Source organism: Giraffa tippelskirchi, chromosome 8, assembly GCF_054371585.1.
Source record: "Giraffa tippelskirchi isolate mGirTip1 chromosome 8, T2T-mGirTip1v1.2.pri, whole genome shotgun sequence".
Lineage (NCBI taxonomy): Eukaryota > Metazoa > Chordata > Mammalia > Artiodactyla > Giraffidae > Giraffa > Giraffa tippelskirchi.
The window spans coordinates 131,527,709-131,545,335 of record NC_137282.1 but is presented as its reverse complement, the minus strand read 5'-3'; the positions used below and the strand labels follow the sequence as shown (position 1 = coordinate 131,545,335).

The window sequence follows — 17,627 nt, the reverse complement described above, 5'->3', positions numbered from 1 at the left end:
AAATCAGAAAGAGAAAGATGAATACCATGTAATATCATTTGTATGTGGAATCCACAATATGACAGAAATTAACTTATCAACAAAATAGAAACAGATTCACAGACATGGAGAATGGACTTGTGGTTGCCAAGGGAAAGGGGCTGGGGGAGGGAAGTGATTTGGGGTTTGGGATTAGCTGATGCAAACTGTTGGCTTCCCAGGTGGCGCAGTGATAAAGAATCCACCTGCCAATGCAGGAGACGCAGAGGACATGGATTTGATCTCTGAGTTGGGATGATCCCTTAGAGTAGGAAATGGCAACCCACTCCGGTATTCTTGCCTGGAAAATTCCATGGACAGAGGAGCCTAGTGGGCTACAGTCCATGGGGTCACAGAGAGTTGGACACGATGGAGCATGATGCAAACTAATATATATTGAATGGATGAAAAACAAGGTCCTAGTGTATAGCACAGGAAACTATATTCAGTATCCTGTGATAAACCATAATGGAAAAGAATATAAAAAAGAATGTATATATGTATAACTGAATCACTTTGATGTATAGCAGAAGTTAACACAACATTGTTAAGTCAATATACTTCAATAAAAAAATATACTACACACTGAACCATTCCATTTTCATAACATTCTGGAAAGGGCAGAACTGTAGAGGGGAAAAACACCAGATCAGTTTGCTAGGAACTGAGGGTGGGGTGAGGGGAAGACTACAAAAAGACACTAGGAACTTTTGGCAGATAATGAAACACTTCTATATCTTGATTATGGTGGTGGTTACAAGTCCCCACGGGTTTATCAGACTCCCAGAACTTTCTACTGAAAAGGGTGAATTTCACCTATGTAAATTAGACCTTAATTTTTTAATCCAAAACAGAAAGACACAAAAATATCCTGCTGTGTTAAATTATTTTGTACATAAAAGTCTAATTAATGTGTGCATATTTTTAGATATTTTAATAAATCTTTCCAGATTTTCCTCAGAAACACTGAATCCAGTTTATATTTCCTCTGTTGAGTGGGATGAGAGCATGTGGGTTTTTATTTTCTTGTCAATGCAGCTATCATGGTGAATGCATTTTTCATAAGGCCTCACTCAGTGCTAGGGACACAGTAGGGGGTTAATAGAAGCGTTGATTCCAAGCACATGTGGTCCCCACAAGAGATAAATGAGATGACCTGAGTCCTGAAGCCATTTACTGTTTGGATGGAGGAAAGAAAGGAAGATACCTTTTGTGTTGGGAGGAGAGACAGTCTCTGAACTCAGGGGTCTGGGGAGCAGTGTAAAATTGGGGGAGAAAATGAAAAAGGGTGATTGAGAAAAGCATATTGAGAGGTCTAAAGTGAACAACCATATCTTATTTCTACCCCAAGTGCCTAGTGCCACGTGTAGCACATAAGACTGAAAGAACCAATAAATGAATGAATGGATGTTGAGACTAAAATTTGGGATCAGCAAAAATAAAACTTTCTTGCTCTGGGATTTGGGGATTCAAGCTCATTTTAAGGCTGTGGCCATGCAGACTTGAGGATGTTTTACTCTGAGTCCCATCTAAGGAGAAAGTTGGCATAGGTGAGGAGGGGGAAGACGCATCGTCATGGGGGTCCACCTGGGTCCCCACACGCCCAGGAGCCTATGACGCGGGTCCTGGGTGTCAGAAGTCCCTTCTCGTTCTCAGCCCTGAGGACTAAGTGCAGGGTGGAGCCTTGGGCCAGATGCTGGGTCATTTTAGCTGGAGCCAGACAGCTGTATGGCAGAGATAGGGTGGGCTGAAAGGAAGCTGAGGGAGCATGCCTGTGTACTGGCTGGGGGCCAGAGCAGGGAGGGGGGGCTGGGGTGTGGTTTCTGGAGTTGAGGTGGGGGAAGGGAGACACTGGGGCTGCAGCGGGTAGCAGGAGTCTGGATGGAGCTGGTGGGTGATTAGAGATGATGGCAGGAGAGGCAGAGAGAGGGATACAGATAAGGAGACACGTGAGTGTGGGAAAGGAGAGGCAGCTTCTGTGTGTGTCTATGTGAGTGTGCGAGTGTGAGAGTGTTAGTGTGTGTGTACATGGTGTGAGAGTGAGTGTATATGTGACTATGAGAGTGTGTGAGTGTGTGTATGTATGAGAGTGTGTTAGTGTATGTGTGTGAGTGTATGTGAGTGTGTGTATGTGCATGTGTATGTATGAGTGTCTTTGTGCATGAGTGTGTGTATGTATGAGAATGTGTTAGTGTATGTGAGTGTGTGTATGTGTGTGTGAATGTGTAGGTATGAGTGTGTTTGTATATAAGTGTGTGTATGTATGAGAATGTGTTAGTGTGTGTGAGTCTGTGAGTGAGTATGAGTGTGTGTATGTATGAGAATGTGTTAGTGTATGTGAGTGTGTGTGTGTGTGCGTGTGTATGTATGAGTGTGTTCGTGTATGAGTGTGTGTATGTATGAGAGTGTGTTAGTGTATGTGAGTGTGTGTGTATGTATGAGTGTGTTCGTGTATGTGTGTCTGTATGTATGAGAGTGTGTTAGTATATGTGAGTCTGTGAGTGTGTATGAGTGTGTGTATGTATGAGAGTGTGTTAGTGTATGTGAGTGTGTGTATGTGTGTGTGAGTGTGTATGCATGAGTGTGTTTGTGTATGAGTGTGTGTATGTATGAGAACGTGTTAGTGTATGTGAGTGTGTGTGTACATGTGCCCACATGTGAGAGCACAGGTGCTCCTCCCTGAACCCAAACTTTATGCTCCAAGTCTTACAATTTGCCTCTTCTTTTCTCTTGTCACTCTGTGCTGTGTGCTTAGTCACTCAGTCATGTTTGACTCTTTGCAACCCCACGGACTGTAGCCCACCATGCCCCTCTGTCCATGAGAGTCTCCAGGCAAGAATACTGGAGTGGGTTGCCACACTCTAACAGTGACAAAAATAAGGTTGCATCTGGGCATGTAAAGGGTTATCTGCAAGTGTGAGCATGAGTGACTGCTCTGACTAGCCAGGAGCCTGGGAGAGAGGAAGGCAGTGCCAGAGTGAATGCATGCATTTAGGAATGAATGAATGAAAAAATGAATGGGAGTTTACAGGAAGCTCCGTGTGAATGTGGGTTTGTGAAAAACGGATCTGAGATACCCTGCTGCAGCCGCGTAGCCTATACCCATGGTCTCTGAGCCAGAGGATACCAGAGAAGTCTGTACCCGAGGTTCTAGAAACCTCACACTACCCCTCTAGGTGAATAACGGGCTTCAGAAGACAGCACTCCTATTGCACCAGATTCTGGGAGGGACCTGAAGAGGGTGAGGAGTTTTCTGACCCTGAGAGCCCTCCCTGGGTGGGGAGGCCCCAGACTGGGTGGAGCAGCCACACCTGCCTGAAGTTTCGAGGAAGAGGGGGCGGAAACTGCCCCGGCGCCGCCCTCTGGTAGGCTCTGCCGGCTCCCGCGGTCTGCTGGTCACAGTGGGTCCCACAACTTCCTCACTTCCCTAAATGGGCAACTTCACATTTAGAACCCCAGGTCTTCCCTGGCAGACCCAAATGGCCCGTCCCGGATAGGCCTGGGCCCCTAACCTTGTATCCCTGCCCCCGCTGGGCCGTGCCCATCCCCACTGTGTGGAGCCATGCCTCCCGCCTTCCTGCTGCTGTTGCTGCTGCTGCTGTGGCTCCAGGGCCCTGTCTCAGGTGAGAGGGTGGGTGGGTGGCCTACGGGGGAGGGAACCGTCTGTCCCTGAACCCCCTTCCTGCTTTTCTTGCCCAGTGATCTTGTGGGGTTGGAGGAGGAGGAGGAGGTCTGGCAGACTTAGTAGCCCCTTACCAGAGACCAGTGAGAAGTTTCCAGCCGAATATCTGTCCCTGGGGAAAGCTAACCCAGGCCTCCCCAACTAAGATAAAGCCCTGGACCCTCTCTGCGTGGGCCCCTTTATCTGCCCGGCTTCCTCAGGACCTCTGACCAGGGCCACTCCCTTTCCTCATACAACAAGCCCTCCTCCCTTGGGCCTCTGTCAGGCAGGCCCTGTTGGTTCTTTATGAGAAGCATTACCTTACGGGTGTGGGTGCTGAACTTGATTTTTCTTGGAACACTGGGGCCACAACCCCCGTCCCTACCCCCTGTCCTTGGCAGGGAGGGAAGCAATCCTTGAAGCCCTCTCTCCCACCCCACAGCTACTAAATGCTCCTTGAGGGGACCTCACCCAATTCTGCCTCCCTTGCTGCCATGGCAACCGAGTTACCACTTCCCGTGCAGTTATGGGCACCGCCTGTGAAAGGGCTGAAAGGTGGGCACGCACAAACACAGTGCCCTGGAGACCCTTTCCAAGGTTGTCGTCCCATCCTTACACCTCTCCCAGAGAGGCCCCACTCTGCCAGGGCAGAAGAGTGTCTCCTGGGGTCCCCCAAACCTGTCACCTGCCAAATAATTGAGTGGGATTATTCTGTTTAATTTGCATGGGACAAAGTGATACGAGAAAGGGCGTTACCTTACTCCAAGCCTCAACTATAGTGGCAGCTGGGTTGGAAACTAAGGTGGACGTCTTGGATGCTGGGCCCTTGGCCATCACAGCTCTGGGTTCCGTTGGGAAAGCTGGAGCAACCTGCACTGGGGAAAAGGAGGTGTGCACTGCGCACGTACCACGTTTAAGGCGCTGTCCAGGGGCACAGTTCTCACAGCCAACCAGAGACAGATTAGAAACAGAGACCTTACACGGTCTGCTCACACAGGCAGTGGTAGAATCGAGTTTTAACCTATGTTTATTTAGACTCCAGAATGTATGTTCTCTACTCTGTATGTGTGTGCTTGCAGAAGACTCTGAGGGAGTTAGAGGAGTGACTGCTGAGCAGAAGGTGTGTAGAGGGGCAGAGGGTCCCCACTGCAGCCCTCTCCTTCTTTCTGTCCCCTGGCTCACCACCCTCAGCCCTAGTTCTACCCTCTCCTCATCAGACTGTGGATTATGAAGCTCATAGACCACATCTGCTTCCTAGGGATAGAGGGCAACTTATGAACAGTGAAGAACTGTAGACATCTTTGGTTTAAACGCAACCAGGAGTTGATACACATGTTTGAACATACTGAATCTATGGGTTTTAGGTAACTAGAATATTTTAAAATTAAACATCAACTAGAGTGAACTCAGACAACTTGTTATTTAAAAGATGACTAGAATGAAACTGTTTGTGAAACAAATAACTACTGTTAATATTTTCCAAGCCTGAATTTTCTCACCTACCTAAGTTCATTGGGCTCTGGAATTTCAGAATGATGACTTGAGTTTGTGTCTGTATCTCATTGAGGGCAGGACAAGACCCTGAAGACGGGGCTTATCACTCTCGCATTGGACTAGAAAATGCCACAAAGAAAAGAGCTGTGTCCCCTGAAGTTCCCTAAATGTAAGGGCTAAGCTTCCTCTGTTAAACTATGGGCTCCCTGTGGGCTATGCCTGTGTCTCCACCATTATACTGGGAGTTCCCCTGTATGTATCTAGCTAGCCCTGTATCTTCCTCATCATTTTAGGATTTCTCCAAGGGCACAGGACTACTGTCTTCCCCATCAGTCTGGGAACTCCTAGAGGGCAGGGCTAGCGTCTCTTCCAACAGACCGAGAGCTCCCTGGGAGAGGGGGCCTATGTCCCCCTCCATCAGAGTCAGGCTATATTTCTCCTTTAAGTTCCATGAGAGCAGAGCAATAGCCACCTGCCTCTTCACCACGTTGCAAGTTTCAGATGCTTCCTTCCTCCTTGCTCAACCAGTCATGTCTCCCTAGGTGCCCCCATGGAGCGTGTGTACTCAAAATTGCAGCACTTTGAAGGGGAGACTCTGTCTGTGCAGTGCTCCTACAAGAGCCGCAAAAACCACATGGAGGGTAAGGTTTGGTGCAAAATCAGGAGGAGGAAGTGCGAGACTGGGTTCACCCGTGTGGGGGTGCAGGGGCCGCGCTACTTGCTGCAGGACGATACCCAGGCCAAGGTGGTCAACGTCACCATGGCGGCCCTCAGGCGCCAGGACTCGGGCCGGTACTGGTGCATGCGCAACAGCTCCGGCATCCTCTACCCTCTGATGGGCTTCCTGCTGGAAGTGTCTCCAGGTGAGCAGGCCTGCTGGGGCGCTGGGATGCTGGGGGGTGTCCTCCAGCCCTGTAGTCCACTGACATCAAATATAACAAGGATGATAATAATCCATCGGTGGGCATGATGGACAGTGGGGTTTTCACAGTTCTTCCACAGACACCTTCAGGGGCATTTTACAGATGAACAAAATGAGATGTAAAAACTCCCTTGAGGCTCTGACCTTGTTTAGGGTCACAGAGCTAGCAAGGGAACGAGATGAGATTAGAACTCAGGACTCTCTGGGCTTTGTTTTATTCAATCATTTGTTCAGTATTTATTCACCGTGCCCTGATTCTCTGCCAGGCACGATTCTAGGCTTCGAGGACACAGTGGTGAGCAAAACCAGACACATTCCTCCCCTCTGGGAGGTGACAGGCAATAACATATCGTCAGACAAACAGTTGCAGATAATAGTGAATGTTCTTAAGCAAATAAAACAATGGGATGAACTAGAAAGTTCTGTGGTGGGGGGAGCGACTGAGTTAGTGGGGAGTCAAAGAAGACTTCCCTGAGCAGATGACATTATGCAGAACCTGTGTGGGATGAGAGTTTTCTAGCCCTGTTGAGGGTAGGTGATTCAAAGGGCTTTCCAGGCGGGGAGAACTGCACATGCAAAGGCCCTGAGGTGAGAAGAGGCTGGTACATATTGAGTGTTGGGCAGAGCAATAGAAGATGAAGTTGGAGAGGCAAACAGCAGTCCTGATTCTCATGATATGGGGGTCTGAGTTTTATTCTAGGTACAAGAGGAAGCTATTGGAGAGTTTTAGAGAGGTGACACTGTGCCTTGACTTTAAGATGATCAAAGCTCTCTCTTTAGTATAGAAAAAGAGAGGAGGGCCAAGAACGAAGCCCTGTGCTCTTTCTACATTTACAAGATGGGGAAGGGTGAGGAGCCAGACAGAGAGCCTGCAAAAAGCAGCCAGTGACTGTGAAAATTACTCTCCACACTTCCCGGTTCCTCCAACCCAACTGCATCTTCATCTTCTGTCGGGTCTGAACTTGGGCCACTGCCACCTCTAAGATGGGGAGCAAATCTCATTCCTCCCGCTCCAGTTGTGATTTAGTCCCAGGGAAGTAGTCGAAACCAGTTTACTGAAGTCTTCATTTGTAGGGACACAAACATGAAATTGACGGCAGGTGGAGAAGGGGATGACAGAGGATGAGATGGTTGGATGGCGTCACCTACTCAATGGACATGAGTTTGGGTAAATTCCGGGAGTTGGTGATGGACAGGGAGGCCTGGCGTGCTGCAGTCCATGGGGTCGCAAAGAGTCGGACACAACTGAGTGACTAAACTGAAACTAAACATGAAATGGTTTTATTTTCCCTTAGTGTATCTTCCCATTGTACTATGTTGGATCTCACTTTCCATCTCTTAACCACAATTTGGGAGATTCTAACTTTGCAGACCTTACTAGGAAATGAAAAATCTGCAAAACTTCTAATGACATATGCTCTTCCACCGCATCTTGAAAACCGAACTTTCTGGCCCCAGGCGCCTGAGGTGGGCAGGGGGGACAGCTGCTGTCCAACCCTCCTCCTTCATCACAGGAGGTAGGGGACAAGCGTTCCTCTCCGTCACCTTCTCCTGGTCCTGCACCTCCCGACCCCTTGGTGTACTGAGGTAGGGATGAAGGAGAGGGAAACAGTTGTGTGACCTCACTGACCCTGCAGGAGGTCTCGCTCTCTATGGACGTCACTCCTTTTCTACCCTACTCTTAGATCCTCTGTGGCCAAGTGCTGGCTCTCCCAGGGCAGCTGTGTGTGTTCTTTGAAGGGTCCTTTGGGGGTCTTCACACTGCTCATTAGAATGATTCGGGAGATCTGGCTCCAGGTTGGCCCTTTCTCCTATCCCCACCCTCCCCAATTCCCCTTTTTCTGGTTCCCTTGTCCAGAAAAATGGGCATCTTCCTCGGTGAAGCCCTCAGGAGAGCGTCCGTGCATGCACAGCAGTGGGATGTGGCCGCAGCCCTCTCCCTGCCACAGCATCCCTCTCTCTCCATTCTCCTGTTTCCTAATGAGATCAGCTCAACACTGCTCCCTAGACTGAGCCCTCACGGCTCCTGCCTGCTCCCCTTCCACCGACTAAACTCCAGCCTTCTTCTAGAAAAGGGGATGGTGAAGGATTGCCCTGATGCATGAGGGTGGCAGGACCAGTTCGGGTGTCTCTTAATAAGCCCCCAAGGAAGGCATTTGACCTCCCTGTTCATGGTGTTGTTGGGAATCAGGGTCTTTGATGCTTCCTCGTCCTCATCTCCAGATCCCAGTCACCAGTCGTGGAGCAACTGGGGAAGGTCACGTTCAACGTCAGAGCAGAGAAATCTCTGACTTACAGGAATGAGGAAGGTTCGCAGAGTGAGAAGAGAGATGGGGGTAGGGAGGGAAGCGTCCTCTCGTACTCGTGGCCAGACAGGGAATACTGAAAAACTTGTGAAAGACTCTGCCTTCTTTGCTGTGCCTACTTCCTCCTCCTTGACCTCACCCCCTGAACAAACACACACCTGGTCTCTCAGCAAAGCAGGATCCTAGGTCCAAGGGGTGAAAGGAGGACAGCCTCCCCCACCCTGCCCACCCCAGTCCCCAGACAACCATGTGGGCTGCCGTCAGCTGCTTCCGAAACCAAGACCCCGACCCAGTCTCACCTTCCTCCCTCTCTGGTCCCTCAGCCTCCATAACCAAGGGAAACACTCCTCTCACGAAGCTGCCCCACATCCTCCAGAGTGAAACGGTCGTCGCCACAGGCCCAGCGCCCACCTCAGGCCCTGGTGCCCCTTTCATCAGCCGGGCGACCGTGTTCACAGCTGGACTCCTCACCTTGGCCAGACCACTGCCTTCCCCCACCTCGGGGAGCACCAGACTGACATCTGTGGTGGGCTACAGTTTCTCCAGCACCGGTCTGTCCACCGCGGGGCCCAGGAGGGCCACCGGGTCCCAGACAGTGACTGCGTTTCCCAGCAACACCCGAGCCTCCGCTGCGGGCCCAGCCTCCACCTCCACTAAGGCTGCGCACCTCTGCACCGTGGGAGCCCCCACCGCGGGAATGTGCCCGACCAGCAGAACTCTCCTTGACCACTTATTCCCCAGCAGGTACCCGGCACGGGGGTGTGGGTGGGTGGGGGCCTGTGTTGAATGCCGTTTTCCCAGACATGGCAACAGTCCTCGGTGCCTGAGCAGACCGCAAGGTGCAAATGTCGCAGCAGACCAGTCCCTGTCGCACTCGCCACCCTACCGGGAATCCAGTCGGCCCTGTTGCTGAACGGGCGGTGGGAAGCTGGGGTGGACAAGGGACAGAAAGGATGGCAGCGGGAGACGAGGGTAGGGCTGGGTCAGCACAGAGTCTGAGGATGGAGAGGAGAGGGTCAGGATCGCACAAGGGGAGCATCTCGGAGGGTAGGAAATGGGGACACTTTAATTTGGGTTCCCCCAGGAGTGGACTCTGAGATCAGGATTCACTTTGTACTGGGAACACGGGGCAGAGCAAGGGAAAGTGAGGCAGGGAAGGCAGCAGATGGAGCACTTGCCAGGCTGGTCATCACCGTGGGCAGCAAGGGCTCAGCCCCATTGGGGAGAGTCCAGGGTCCAGTGCCAGGCAGCTGTGTGGAGGGCGAGGGTGCCAGGGCCTTTATATCCCACTGTTGGCTGTCGAGGGAGGGCTGCCTGCCATGCGTGGCGCCAGTGACAAGAGAAAGCCGTCAGGTCAGAAGTTCTTTTTAATGGAGGTGCTGATGACGGGTGGAGATGGAAGTGATGTAGCAAAGGGGACACAGGCAGGGCATCCACAGCACGTGTTCTTGAGGACCGAGGTGGGAAGTGCCACCCTCAGTCACCCTGGGGAGAGTAAGAACCTAGGCCTCTTCTGTCACAAATGGGTGTCTCTTAGAGCCCTTGTCCTCAGCAGAGAGTATTCCCCCAAATACTGGAGAGATGCATGCCTTCGTCCCACTGACCTGTGAGCACCTCACTTCCTTCTCCCGCAGCTCGGTCCCCGAGGAAGAGAGGCCATCGCTCCCCATGGGGACTGGCGGGTCCCACTCCTCTCGCGTGGGGTGTGGGAAGACGTGGGCCGGAAGGGGGTGCCCAGTACTCATCTCCTCCTGGCCCTGTCCTGTCTCCCCAGACTCCTGGACTTCTATCCCGTGGTGCTTGTGGGGGTGCTGGCGTTGCTCCCCGTGCTTGTGATGCTGATTGTGGTCTACGGCTTCTGGAAGAAGAAACACATGGGAAGTGAGTAGAACCCAACCTTCGCAGCCCCCCAAGGACAGAGCGCTGGGGAGTCTGACACCTTTCCAAAGTGCCCGACCGGCCCCAGTCTCCAGGCGGTCAGTCCTCACCTGCGTCCAGTCTGGAGGACCATTCAACACCCAGGAGAGGGGGAAGGGTGGGCAGGCAGTGACCACTCAGTGGAACCTTCTGGGGCCCAGCCACTTGGAAGCGGAGGGCAGAGGCAGAGGAGCTGGCCTGGGAGCTCCCGGTGCTGAGCAGGACTGCCCTCTGCATCTCTCTCTCTGTCCTCACAGGCTACAGCATATGCGTGACCCTGCCAGATCCTGGAAGGACTCGCCTGCAAGACCAGAACGTCCGTGGAGGCCCGCTTGGTCTGAAGCCACTTAACTGTGGGGGGGTGGTGGAGGAGCTTCTCCCAGAGGGGTCCCGGGAGACCCCCAGGAGACTCCTCAGAGGAGGAGCGAAGACAGGGAGCTGTCTGGGTTGGAGCCGGGCTGGGGGTGAGGACTGTGCAACCTGGACTCAGGCTTTCCTGGAACCGGAGGCTGTGCCGCACCTACTCGGTTCCCCTGGGCTGCTGGGAACCTGGCAGGAGTGGGAGTCAGACCACGTGGCACGGGGCAGGAGATCTCTGGGGGTTTGGGGCACCACTGAGATGGTTCTCCTGAGAGCCACAGACACCCGGGGCCCCAGCTGGTTGGCAGACAAGCCCCGAGGATGCTGTCTGCAGACAGAGAACCTCTGCTCTCATCGTCCTCAGAACCTCTTACTACAGAGCTGAGGGGGAGGAGTGGACAGCTGGAGCCACCCTCTCCCGACCCGGGGCCCTGTCTTCAGTTTCCCTCTGCTCCCCTCAAGTGTCCCTATGCTGTTGGGGGAAGAAAGAGAACCAGAAGCAGCTTATGTCACAAGGGTCCCACCCCGGAGGAGAAACAGTGACTAAGAGGTGGGGGTCAATAGAGGCCTTGGGGACCCCAGAGCTATCTAAGCCTCCCACCCCCTGGGCAGCACATCCTCTACGGGACCTCCGCATGTGCCCTGAGCTGACCGCAGCTGCTTGTCCTTCAGGTCCCGGGCACCAGCGGAGCCCATGCTCCCACTGATGCCGCTGGTCAGGCCCTCCTGGGACAGCTGTGACCAGGCAGCTGAGAGCCCTCACCTGCGGGACTAGCCTGTCCCTAGACCTGCATGCAGAGGCTGCCCAAGGCTCTTTCCCCCAGTTCCCACACCCCAGCTCTGGGTCTGCACGCCTGGAGGGGATGCGGAGGGCCCTGGGGTCCATTGAAGGGGAAGTCATAGCTCAGAGAAAGGGGGGATCACTTCCCTCCAGGGGACTCATTGTTCCCTGGGAAAAGAGGACCCAGTGGTGACACAGCAAAGACAACTCAGCTGCCCGCAGCCTGGAGGAATTCCCTGGGCTAGGAGGGGGCGGGGAGGAGGGATGGAGCCAAGGAGCCTGGGTCAGAGCACAGTGGCCAGAGGAGTCTCTCCTGCCCCCCCCTCCACCTCCAGCTCATGGCTCAGATTCAGCCTCTTTGGCAGCAAAGGCTGAAGAATAAGGGCTGGATTCCTCCCCTAGGGAGGAGTGTCCACCAGCCTGGGGCCACTGGAATGAGAGCCTGGGGGTACATGTGGCCTCTCAGCTCTCAGCCCTGGGTCACAGCCCTCCTTGGTAGGACAGCGAACATCAAAGTCAGGGGAGTGACACAGAGGGGCCTTGGCAGGCAGCCAGCCCAGGATCGCCACTCTAGGGTGGAGATGGGGAGAGAGGAAGGGGCAGGGGACAATCCCGGGGGGACAGCAGGGAGGCAGACCCTCTCCCCTGTGTCCAGGAGAAGACACTAGAGGGGAGACTCAGACTGAGGAACTGACAGGCCTGGTGCCAGGACACACACACACTGATAACCAGCCTCCTTATCAGGAGGGTGTGGCTGACACCCGGTGTATAACCAAGAGGGGGTTAATTTTCCATCTGAAAAGCGCGCATCTATGGGACTGCTCCGGCTGAGAGCAGGATGTCGGGGAGAGTACTGCAGGGGCTCAGGACCGGGACCCAGGGGTGCCACCTGTCACGCGGGACCCTGTGCAAGTCACTTACCCTATCGGGCCTCACGTTTCCTCTCTTGTGAAAGGGGACACTAATTCCTACCTCTCAAGACTGTATTCGGGATAATACGGAATAATACGAACCTTACACAACTGACTAAAAGACTGATGATTGGTCCACCAGTTCTTTTCCAGGTCTGATGCTTGTCACATTCTACTGAAGACGGTCGGACCCTAAGTCTCTGGTTTGTCCTCAACTGTAAAGGGGTAGGGAGGAAAGAGGGGCACAAGGTCCGGCCCCAGGAGGTGGGGAGTGGCCTCTGTGCCCTGATGTTATACAGGGGAGTTGTTAGGGTGAATGACCATCCCCGTTTGCCCAGGATGAGGGGCTCCTGGAACCAGGTGGACCTGCAAGAGTTGCCCACCCCTGGAGCCTGCTCCCACGTGGGTTCGAGCTAAGGATGGACACACAGCGCTGGGTAGGTGCAGACCATGTCCCCAGCTCCCCAGTCCTTAGGGGCCTGGGCGGCGTTTTTGGACCTCTAGACTTCCGGGACGTTTCCCCCCAAACCCTGGCCTCTCACTTCCTGCTACCTGTTTGCCCTTCTCCCTGGAGCTCCAGGAAGACCCAGATCCTAGCAGATCCAGGGCGGGTCGGTGCAGGTATCAGACGGGCAGGGTAGGTATCAGACAGGCCAGGGCTACTGCTGCCTTTGGTGGACAAGATGAGGGGCTTCCTGAGCAGTGGGTGAGACGACAGGACACACGTGCGAAGGGTTTCCTGTCATGGCTAAGGGAAGGAGCAAATAGAGGAAGCCCAGCACCCACGGGATGTTCGCTCTGTGAGCCCTGATCTGAGCCCAGGGGACACAGGTGTTCTTGCTGTGAGGCCAGCAGGTGAGCCTGAGGTTCACGGTCCCCCGTGGCTATAAATGGGCTTCTCACTCTGCATCAGCCTGGACGGGTGGACGCTGTGCTGTGTGGCCGGGCTCCTTCTTCAGGCTACGGGGCTTCTTGCCCCAGGGCTGGGAGTAGTGAGGGCAGAAGGTGGCCTCGAGTCTGTCTGGGGCAGACCCATTCCCCTCCATCCACTGACACAGGGAAGCTGAAGCCCCGGCACCCCCTGCCTTTTTGGCGATCCTGAAGGGTGGCCTGTCTGCAGAACTGCTCCTCAAGTGGCCTAGGGCAGCCTGATTTCTGCCCGTCCTGTTTCCCACCTTTCTCTTCCCCAGACTCTTCCCTGAGCTTATAAACCTCCCTGCCAATTGCTGTTCCCCATAAGCCTGATCTGCCCTGCGGCTTGTTCACAGACTTGTCTCTTTTCTTTGCTGTTTATTAACCATGAACAGCCTGTGACAATGATTTTTCTGTAGCTCATCTACTGATCATTATTTTTTTAATGTGTTTGATTAGTGTGGCCTTTCAACCACCACTATGGAGTGATAACGGCCAGCTCGGGGCTGGGGGTACAGGGAGGACCTGCGGGGCACAGACCCTTTCCCCTTCTCTCTCCCTCCCCCTTCTTCTGCACCCATCTCCCCGTCTCCACCTGTCCCCTCTGACGTTCACATCCCAACTTTGCTCTCTCCCACCCTTGCCAGGGACCCTCCCTGCACCCGCATTCCTGGAAATGACTCTCCATCTCCTCACCCTCCTCCCCTTAGTCCCCAAGCAAGCCTGGATGGGAAGTCTCTGACCTCTGGGGACCTCAGAAGTGTCCCCTAACTCTGTCACTCCCCTTCATCCCCCTCCTTTTTTTCAGTGGGGAGGAGAAAGTTGAGGCTTGGGAGGAAGTGGTGGGAGAGAAGAGAGAAAGAAGGAGGAAAAACAGGTTCTTATTTTGTTAACAAGTCCAAGCTCATACAGCTTGCCGCATGACAGGCCAATAAATGGAGAGACTTGGTGGGACAAGGAAGAGCGACTTCATTTGGAAAGCTAGCAGATGGAGAAGGGGCTCAAAGAAGCTCGTCTTACCCGAGTCAGAATTCAGGCTTGTTTTATACTAAAAGGGGAGAAGGTATTGCAGATTCTTGGTGTCGGCCAGACCCTGGAGGGGAGGTGAAACTGCTTTGTTGTCGTAGTTCAGGTGGGTCAAGCCACCACTTTCCTGTAAACTTCCAACAAGACAAATGTTATTCTCCATTCTGCAACTTTTTATCTCTGCATGGATGGAAAAGCATTGTACCTTTAAAGGTCAGAGCAGAGAATGGGCTATTATGTATATTTCAGGCTATAAACAACATTCTTAACCGGAAGCAAAAGCAATCCCTGGTGGTCCAGTGGTTAAGAATCTACACTTCCATCATGGGGGAAGGAACTAAGATCCTGTATGATGCGTGGTGCAGCCAAAAAAAAAAAAGAAAAAAGAAGAAGGTTAAAAGAAACAGATCCCATATAGAAAGGCAGGGAGACAGGTTGACAGAGAAGAGGCTAGGCAGAGAGTCAGAGTTCCCCAGAGCCTCAATCCAGGCTTAGATGTAGCACCTGAAGCTGAGGGTCCTGCCTATAGGCTGAGGCCTCCCCTTCCTCTCCAGGCCACCACTTCCCAGGCTGGCTTTGGTGGCTGAGCTGAATCCCCCTGGACTCTGGCTTTCCCTTCTCAGGGCTTGCTGCTGTCTTGCTTCCTTCCCCTCGCCTGAAGTCAGGAAGAGGGCCCATGGCCTGGGAAGCCACATACCAGCTATGCCTGTCCTGCTGGTGCTCTGGGCTCAGGTGAGGGGCAAGGAGGGAGGGCAGAGGGAACAGGACAGGAGGAGAGGGAGATGGACGTGGAGGAGGCTATGAGGAGACGGCAGGGGACTGGGTGGCACTGGGGCGCGGGGCCAGCTCTTGGGCTCATTCTGTGTAAGCACAAAGAGGGTGGCTCCTGCAGGGGGAGGCCACCATCTCACAGCCCTGCATTGGTGGCTGGGGGGCTTCCTGACTGGAGGGTTTATTCTCAGGCTGCCGGGAACAGAAGCCAGAGCTGCCGCGTAAACTGCAGGATGAGACAGTCTCTGTGAGATGCTGGTACCCATCCCAGCAAGGCTTAAAGTTGAAAACCCATGCAGGGAAGCATCCTCATACTGTTGTGGTTGTTGTTCAGTTGCTCAGTCATGTCCGATTCTTTTCGATCCCATGGACTGCAGCATGCCAGGCTTCCCTGTCCTTCACCATCTCCCAGAGTTTGCTCAGACTCATGTCCATGGAGCCGATGGATGATGCCATCTAACCATCTTGTCCTCTCTCACCCCCTTCTCCGTTTGCCTTCAATCTTTCCCAGCACCAGGGTCTTTTCTGAGGAGTTAGCTGTTTGCATCAGGTGTCCAAAGTATTGGAGCTTCACCTTTAACATTAGTCCTCCCAATGAATATTCAGGGTTGATTTCCTTTAGGATTGACTGGTCTGATCTCCTTACAGTCCAAGGGACTCTCAAGAGTCTTCTCCAGTGTCACATTTCGAAAGCATCAGTTCTTCAGTGCTCAGCCTTCTTTATGGTCCAACTCTCACAACCATACATGACTACTGGAAAAATCATAGCTTTGACTAGATGGACCTTTGTAGGCAAAATGATGTCTCTGCTTTTTAATACACTGTCTAGGTTGGTCATAGCTTTTCTTCTAAGAAGCAAGCGTCTTTTAATTTCATGACTGCAGTCACCATTCGCAGTGATTTTGGAGCCCAAGAAAATAAATTCTGTCACTGTTTCCATTGTTCCCCCACCTATTTGCCATGAAGTGATGGGACCAGATGCCATGATGTTCGTTTCTTGAATGTTGAGTTTTAAGGCAGCTTTTTCACTTCTCTTTTACCTTCATCAAGAGACTTTTTAGTTTCTCTTTGATTTCTGTCATGAGGGTGCTGTCATCTGCACATCTGAGGTTATTGATATGTCTCCTGGCAATCTTGAGTTCAGCTTATGCTTTATCCAGTCTGGCATTTCACATGATGTGCTCTGCATAGAAGTTAAATAAACCAGGGTGACAATACACAGCCTTGACTTAGTCCTTCCCCAATTTTGAACCAGTCCGTTGTTCCATGTCTGGTTATAACTGTTGCTTCTTGACCTGCATATAGCTTTCTTATGAGGCAGATAAGGTGGTCTGGTATTTCCAACTCTTTAAGAATTTTCCACAGTTTGCTGTGATCCACACAGTCAAAGGCTTGAGTGTGTTCAGTGAAGCAGACAGGAGTAGACGTTTTTCTGAAATTCCTTGCTTTTTCCACGATCCAATGGATGAGGGCAATTTGATCTCTGCACACAGTTGTACTGTGTTAGTCACTGGCCCAGGCTCTAGATAATTCCCAGGAGCCGCGATCTTCCAGTCAGGATGACCTCAGTTCGGGCTCCTTCATCATGACTTTGCTGATCTCAGGGCAAAGGACTCGGGATTCGATTGGTGTGGAATCTATGAGTCTTCCAGGAGCTCTGGTAGCAGAACCATCTGCCTGGGGTGTCCCAGGGTGTGTTCCTTTCCTCCTTTTGTGAGCCTCTCAGACTTCCTGAATCACAAGATGTTAGAGCCGGAAAGGAGTCTAAAAATCACTTCCTGCAACCCTTTCATAGCTGAACACTGGGGCCTCTTTCTCAAGGTCTCTGGTTCGTCAGGGGTAGAGCCAGCCCCAGACCTCAGACCTGCTGGCTTTTGGTGGGCTCATCTTTCCCCATCACGTACATTTCTCTGAACATTTCTGTTGCTACCCACAGGACTTCTCCATCAATGTGTGATACTCGCATAGCTTCCTCAGGCTTGAACAAGACTGACTTATTGGTCCATTACCAGGCATCCCTGATCCCCAACTTTTCCTAAAGGGCTGTCCTCAAGATGGGTCACAGGTAACTTGGTGGAGTGAAGAAATGTGGACAGACAGGAGACAGCCAGGTAGTGAGGCAGGCATGAGGCCCTGGAGGTGGGGATGAGCAGCCAAGAGCTCAGAGAGCCTGAAATTGCACCTAATAGTAAGAAACCTTATGTGTCAGAGTGGGAAGTCTGGGGTCATCCCTAGCCCAAGGCCCTCAAATACTCCTCAAAATTCCAGAGTTGCAAAGCATCCCCTGTGTTCTCTGGGTTGGTCAGGGCTTGAAAGGCACCTTCCAAGACACCCACCCTGTGTGAGCCTCTTCAGCCATTTGGAAGCCTGAGGACACAGATCAGCTGCTGGCTAATTCACTGTCTAAGCCTTGATTCACTTTTATCCATGGAGAGCATGGGGCTAAGCTCTGGGAGGGGAATCAAAAACTTTGAGATCCCATCCTTAGCTGGAGGGGCCCACAGCCCAACCAGGAAGTCAAACATGTAAATAAAGGATTATTTACATG

General features: G+C 52.5%; 1 protein-coding gene and 1 long non-coding RNA gene across 3 annotated transcripts; one reads left to right on the top strand and one right to left on the bottom strand.

The window, feature by feature from the left end:
* Nucleotides 1-3,439: 3,439 nt before the first annotated feature.
* On the top strand, nt 3,440-14,694 carry TREML2 (triggering receptor expressed on myeloid cells like 2). 2 transcript variants are annotated; one of them, XM_081520434.1, is made up of 6 exons: nt 3,440-3,641; nt 5,252-5,342; nt 5,716-6,036; nt 8,725-9,145; nt 10,176-10,282; nt 10,576-14,694. In XM_081520434.1, the coding sequence occupies exons 2-6, from the start codon at nt 5,300-5,302 to the stop codon at nt 11,061-11,063; spliced, it is 1,380 nt and encodes a 459-aa protein (XP_081376560.1). In that variant the 5' UTR covers nt 3,440-3,641; nt 5,252-5,299; the 3' UTR covers nt 11,064-14,694. The 2 variants fall into 2 exon arrangements, with proteins under 2 accessions (XP_081376560.1, XP_081376559.1); XM_081520433.1 differs by lacking the exon at nt 5,252-5,342.
* Nucleotides 9,751-17,591, bottom strand: LOC145517584 (uncharacterized). Its single transcript, XR_014062177.1, has 5 exons — nt 17,416-17,591; nt 14,303-14,435; nt 12,473-12,585; nt 10,390-10,619; nt 9,751-10,259 (listed from the first exon to the last, which is right to left on the bottom strand). It is a non-coding gene; the product is annotated as an uncharacterized LOC145517584 (long non-coding RNA).
* Between the last annotated feature and the right edge of the window lie 36 nt (nt 17,592-17,627).